At 41.7% G+C, this 6,465-nt stretch overlaps 1 protein-coding gene across 1 annotated transcript in view; it reads left to right on the forward strand.

Moving 5' to 3' along the window:
• Nucleotides 1–5,519, forward strand: part of KIF25 (kinesin family member 25) — a 134,388-nt gene extending 128,869 nt beyond the window's left edge. The window contains exons 13-15 of the mRNA XM_007484911.3: nucleotides 1,756–1,950; nucleotides 3,025–3,180; nucleotides 5,324–5,519. Of these exons, the coding sequence (XP_007484973.2) occupies nucleotides 1,756–1,950; nucleotides 3,025–3,180; nucleotides 5,324–5,481 (509 nt within the window). The 3' untranslated portion in view covers nucleotides 5,482–5,519. The remainder of the gene's footprint in view (nucleotides 1–1,755; nucleotides 1,951–3,024; nucleotides 3,181–5,323) is intronic.
• Nucleotides 5,520–6,465: the final 946 nt, after the last annotated feature.

The following is a 6,465-nucleotide window of genomic DNA, read 5'->3' on the forward strand; positions in this document are numbered from 1 at the left end:
TTCACATTACTCCCTCTCACAAAGTTCTGCATTCCATTTAAACTGGTCTATTTGCTATTCCCCACCTATAACATTCCAGCTCCCACCTTGCGCATGCAATGATCTCCCTTCTGACTTCCACTTCATGGGATTCCTGGCTTCTTGTAGGGCTCCGTTTATGGACACCTCCTACACAAGGTCTTGGCTGAATCTCCCCAAATACTGCTTTCCCTCCTCTGATACCCAAATTACGTTATATTTACTTTGCATATATTTCATGTAGACTTACAGTGAAGATGATATTGAGAGAAGGGGTTGTTCTTGTTTTTTTGTGTGTGTCTTAATGCCTTGCAAATAATAAGTGTCTAATAAATGCTAAATTGAACTTAATTGAGTTGTTTGTTTAGAGGGGTAGGGCACACCCAGCAGATGATGAGATTGGGTGGCCAGAAATTTATGACTAATCTCATGGGAAAAGACCTGACAAAACCACAGCCAGGGACTATGTTTTCTATGGGAAAAAATGCTACTAGTAGCAAAATGCTCATGTAAAATGAGATTTCTTGTGATTATTTTTCTCTGCCATGTATTTGTACTGTGTCTATATCTTTAATAAATACCAAAAATATTGCCACATTACTTATAGACTTTGAGGTAGTGAACTAAACAAATCCATAAAAATGAATTGTAGGGGCAGCTGCATAGCTCCATGGATTGAGAGCCAGGTCCTGGGTTCAGATCTAGCCTCAGATGCTTCCTAGCTGTGTGACCCTGGACAAGTCACTTAACCTCCAGTGCTTAGCCTTACTACTCTTCTGCCTTGGAACCAAAAAAAAAAAAAAGTATTGACTCTGAGATGGAAGGTAAGGGTTTAGAAAAAAAAAAGAATTGTAGGGACAACTAAGTGGCTCCACCACTTACTGACAGAGTGTCAGCTTTGGGATGGGAGGTCTTGAATCAAATCTGGCTTCAGAAATTTCCTAGCTGTGTGACCCTGGATAAGCCACTTAACAATAATTTCCCAGTCCTTATCACTCTTCTGCCTTGGAACAGTTACTTAGAATTGATTATATGACAGAAAGGACGGACAACAAATTAAAAAAAAAAGAAAATGAGTTGTATAATCTTGAAAAACTTGAAGAATATCATTGCTATTCAACTCAGCAAACAACTGTTAAGGACCCAATATGGTCAAGACCCAGGGTTGACCCTCTAGTGGTTGTTGCTTTTAAGAATAGGACAAGAGGAAATGGACTTCCATTTTAACCTAAAGAATTTAAATTTGGCATTAAGAAAATTGAGGCTTGTTGCATTGGGTAATCAGAGAGGCAATGGAATCTCCTTTTTTTGGGAACCTATAAACTGAGAATAGACTTTTTTCTGCCTACAATAATTGTTTCTAGTGTTAATGAAAATGGAAACATTTGTTCATACTGTAACTTAACCCCTCTGGAAAACATTGTTAATTTGTCTTGAAACAAGTATTGGCAATTAGAGATTAGTCTAACATCCAACAAACAAATGATGATCCCACTCCCCCCCCCCCACTTTTGGCATTATTGCCAAAAGAAACCACTAATTATCACATTTCAGTTTTTCCAACCCATACATAAGATACAAAATGAATGACAACAGGTTTTTAAACTCAGGAATACACTGAAACTCTTGGCTCTGAGCTGAAGGTTCAACAGCAGCAGCCCCCGTGAAATGAATTTGTATTTTCCCTGCCATCTTTTTATCTTACAAAACACCAGTGGTTTTTCTCCCCTCTTATAGTAGATCAACAATCAAGTCAAAAGCTATGTAAAGAGATACTCTGCACCACTCCTCAGAAAGTAATGAAAGGTGAGAAGCCCAGCTTCCCTCCTCGAGGTTCTTCTCCAGCATCAGCTCCCCTGGACCTCACAGAGCAACAGAAACAAGTCCAAACCAAGTTACAACTTGTGGACTTGGCTGGCAGTGAATGTATTGGTAAGTTGGCCCTTTCAGAAGTGATCTCTTTGGCATGATAGCACTTAACTTGAACCCAATTTGTCTGCAAAATGGAGAGGCTGGGAAAATGTGGAAAAGATGCTCGAGTCCTTGTATTTTAACATCCTTTGCAGTTTTATTTTTAATCTTCATTAATTTTTAATGGGTCAACTTTTATTTGCCCTTCCCCCCTTCTCTCCTTTCCCCTCCCATCCTGCTCCCTCTCCTTTCCCCATTCTCCTTTCCCTTCTCTTGCCTTCTCTTCCCCTCCTTCCACCCTCCCTTCTTCTCTTTTCTTTCTTTCCTCCCTCCCTCCCTCCCTCCCTTCCTTCCTTCCTTCCTTCCTTCCTTCCTTCCTTCCTTCCTTCCTTCCTTCCTTCCTTCCTTCCTTCCTTCCTTCCTTCCTTCCTTCCTTCCTTCCTTCCTTCCTTCCTTCCTTCCTTCCTTCCTTCCTTCCTCCCTCCCTCCCTCCCTCCCTCCCTCCCTCCCTCCCTCCCTCCCTTCCTTCCTTCCTTCCTTCCTTCCTTCCTTCCTTCCTTCCTTCCTTCCTTCCTTCCTTCCTTCCTTCCTTCCTTCCTTCCTTCCTTCCTTCCTTCCTTCCTTCCTTCCTTCCTTCCTCCCTCCCTCCCTCCCTCCCTCCCTCCCTTCCTTCCTTCCTTCCTTCCTTCCTTCCTTCCTTCCTTCCTTCCTTCCTTCCTTCCTTCCTTCCTTCCTTCCTTCCTTCCTTCCTTCCTTCCCAATTGTAGTCTCCTGCCTCAGTCTAGAAATAATGATTTGAAAAATAGAGCCCACATTATAAAGGAACACTTGGTTTTGATTGCCAAGAGTTTTCACTGGTGGCTATGTAGCTCATTACAGGAAAGTTAATGGATTGTTTTAATATACTCTCCATGTGAAACAGCACTAAATAAAACTACAGGAGGAAGATCTTTCTTGTGAAATCTTTATTCTGATTTTTTGGATACAGTTTTTCAATGATACTCTGTGGTATTTAGCCCCCTCGCCCCCTTCCCTCCAAACCCCCCTTAAATTCAAAAGGCAAGTAAGAATGGAGTGTGGCTTGGTTTCCCTTAGGTATGTCTGGAGTGACAGGGACTGTCCTGAGGGAGACCTCATTTATCAATCGAAGCTTAGCAGCCCTAGCAGATGTTCTAGGAGCCCTGTCAGAGCACCGCGGTCACATTCCTTACCGCAACAGCAAACTCACCCACCTCCTACAGGATTCCATAGGTAACTCTCTCTCTTCATGCCTCTTATTCTTCTATTTTGTCATTCTGTACCAGAAGGCTATTCTGGAAGTACTCAGTGGAGTCTCTGCCTACCATGTAAGTAAGACCAAAGTCCTATTTTCATCATGCTTAGAGATCACACTGAGCCTGGGTCTACTTTTCCCCTTTAATGTTCTCCCCTGTTGCATTAAAAGAGATTTAGAGCTGGAAAAAGACCTTAAAAATCATCTAGTCTAACCCTCTCATTTTATAGATGAGGAAACTGAGCCCCAGAGAAGTTAAGTGTTTTGCCCATAGTAATTCCTTTATTAAGGAGAACAGGAGAGCTGGACTTTCAGTCCCTCTGACTCCAAATTCCCCTCTCTATTTACCGTATTCTCTCTCTCTCTCTCTCTCTCTCTCTCTCTCTCTCTCTCTCTCTCTCTCTCTCTCTCTCTCTCTCTCTCTCTCTCTCTCTCCCCCACCCCCCTCTAACACATGCACACAGATACACATACCCACACAAACATATGCACACACACTAAAAGTCTATTCTTCAAGGGAGGAAGGGGAAAAATAAGCATGTATTAAATGCTTACTATGTGCCAGAAAAGCCAAGGTCCTCCCCTCATCCCAAGCCATCACCAGTCATTGCCACTAGACTTTGATGACTCTGGAAAAAAAAAGAGTGAAGTGTACAACTTTGTGCAACTTTGCCTCACTTAATATAATTTCTGCATGAGTCAAAAGATCACTCCTGGTGTCATTCATACTCTTTAAGTACAAAGGACAACAACCAACCATGTGCTAAATACCTTTAAAATATCTCATTTAATCCTCATGATAACCCTGGGAGGCAGGTGCTATTATCATTTCCATTTTACTGTTGAGAAGATTGAGGCAGACAGAGGTTAAATGATTAGCCTCGTGTCACACTGCTAATACATGTCTAAGGTTAGATTTGAACTCAGGTCTTCCTGACTCCATTCAAGCACTCTACTCAATGCACCACCTAGCTGTTTCCCATATCTCAGTATTCCCTTCCTCCATCAATGCTTCCCTTGCTACATTTTCCATCTTTTTTTCTTTCATCTCTCATGGCACATATAATTTGGTCTGCACAATTAAGCACTTAATTTTAAATCATCTTATATTGGGGACTAATTATTTCATAGCTGGGTTTCTTGTACACACAAATGGATTAAAGATGCTTAAAAAGGAAGACTGTGTCTTCTCCATTGTCCATGGTGCTAGGCACATATGAGAAAATTAATGGCCACTGATTGAATCACACACATGTAGGTAAGAAGGCTGCGTCCTCCATACTTAGTGAGCAAGGTACACCAATCTGTGGCATTCTAAGAAATGGTTGACTGCACTCTACCATCTCACCCTATATGAGTTCTATTCCTCCTTTTCTTTCTTTCTTCTTCTTCCTTCCTTGAAGCTATCCTTTTCCCTTCTCCTTCCTCTTTCCTCTGCATTCATTAGGCCTGCCCCCAAAAGTATATGTGTAAAGCAGAGAATTGCTTTATAGATTCTCCCTTTACGTCCAACTGGAAGAGGGAAACAAGGAGGGGGAGGATGTCCCTTTCTCCCTACAGTCCAGTAGAAAGCTTCCATGAAAAGAAACATTCAAGGGAGAGGTTAAAAGAGCACAATAAATGAAGGAATACACATGAAAATGCTTCCAAGCTAAAAACACTATCTACAGAAGGTGACAGAATTGTTGTGATTCTCATCGTCATTACTGATAGGCAAATTCTTCCTCACACATAAGTGCTCAACTGGGGCTTGTAGATAAAGGTCACTGGCTCACCAAGAGTGAAGAAGATACAGGGGAGAAGGATGGAGAAAGGAGTCGGATCACTTATTCTGCTTCCTTCTGACCATCAATCATTGTTCTGTGTGTTCTGATAATCTTAGGAGGCCCTATGAGGCAGCTGAGCAGGGGGGGAATAGAGAGGAAGTGTTTTTCTATAGAATGCAGAATGTTGCTGACCAAGAAGGCAGAGGAGAGTGAAGAATCAGAAAGCTGGGAACAGCTTCCCCACTGTTGTATTTTCTTAATTGGATAAGCAATTATTTTCTCCCGCTTTGTGTGCACATATATATATATATAATATGTGTGTATGTTTACTTGTTTGTTTGTTTTTTATTAAAAGGGGGTGATGCCAAGTTATTGGTGCTGCTCTGTGTGTCCCCCTGCCAGAAGTATTTGGCAGAAACATTGCAGTCCCTGGGCTTTGGAAGTCGAGCCCGACAAGTTCAGAGAGTCCAAGCCAAGAGAAGAAATCTGCTTGTGTCAGGCAAATCCAAATGAGAGACAAGATTTGAATGGATTAAAAATATTAATGAGTTCCTTCCTTGTCCTGAAATGTATCTTCTTGTCAGAGAGCCAGGCTTTAAAGTGTAAGCTGCCAGAAAAAAGAAACTCTTTTCATTTGGACTTCATAAACATGGTTTTATTCCAAGAGAGGAGTAATAAACACTGACAAGAGCTCCCAAACAGATTCAGCAACAAATCATCAAAGAAGCCATAAGTTTCAGGATTTGAGATAGGGACAGGAGTTGGAGGGGGTAATGGGATATTTTATCAGACTGATCATTTTCTGGAACACCATGGTGTGATTGATAGAACAGGGGAAGGGAAAGGAATTGTAACTGGGAAAATAAAACCTAGGGCATCCAAACAAGCTGAAGGAGAGAAAGAGAGGCTGTGGGTAGAGAACCACTATGCAAGGGATTATCAGGCCTAATTCTGCAACAAATAATTTCCAGCTGTGTCAAATAGGGTCACAACATTCATTTTAATTCCCTGTAAAAAAATTAAAGTCATAAATTTAACACTTATGTGGAAAGAAACTGGTTAGCAAATCAAATCTAACAGCAGGAGCTGCAATTCCCCCAAAAGACTGCAAATATCATAATTGGTAACACATGTGGCTAACTATATTTGACTCTAGACTTCCCCCATGGGGCTAGGTTTAGAAAATGTGAGGTTGTCCACATCTCTGTCCTTGAAGAAGAGGGGTGTGAGGTTGAATAAGCCATTCTGGGTGCCATTCAGTTTCCACAGAGGGTCATGCCCTCTCTTGAGAACTCAGGATGGCTCAGGCCCTTGGCCATGGGAGACAGTCATCACACAAGAAAAGACAAGGCTAGGAACATCGCTTAATTTTTACCAGCAATTTAATTTTGGCTTTGAAAATGGGAGGCTTTGTCAGGGCATAATGAAGAGATGTCTCACATGTGGTGCTGACTTGGTAGCATGAATGGTTTCTGTATGGATGAGAAAAAAATATCC

This window comes from Monodelphis domestica, chromosome 2, assembly GCF_027887165.1.
Source record: "Monodelphis domestica isolate mMonDom1 chromosome 2, mMonDom1.pri, whole genome shotgun sequence".
In the NCBI taxonomy this organism is placed as follows: domain Eukaryota; kingdom Metazoa; phylum Chordata; class Mammalia; order Didelphimorphia; family Didelphidae; genus Monodelphis; species Monodelphis domestica.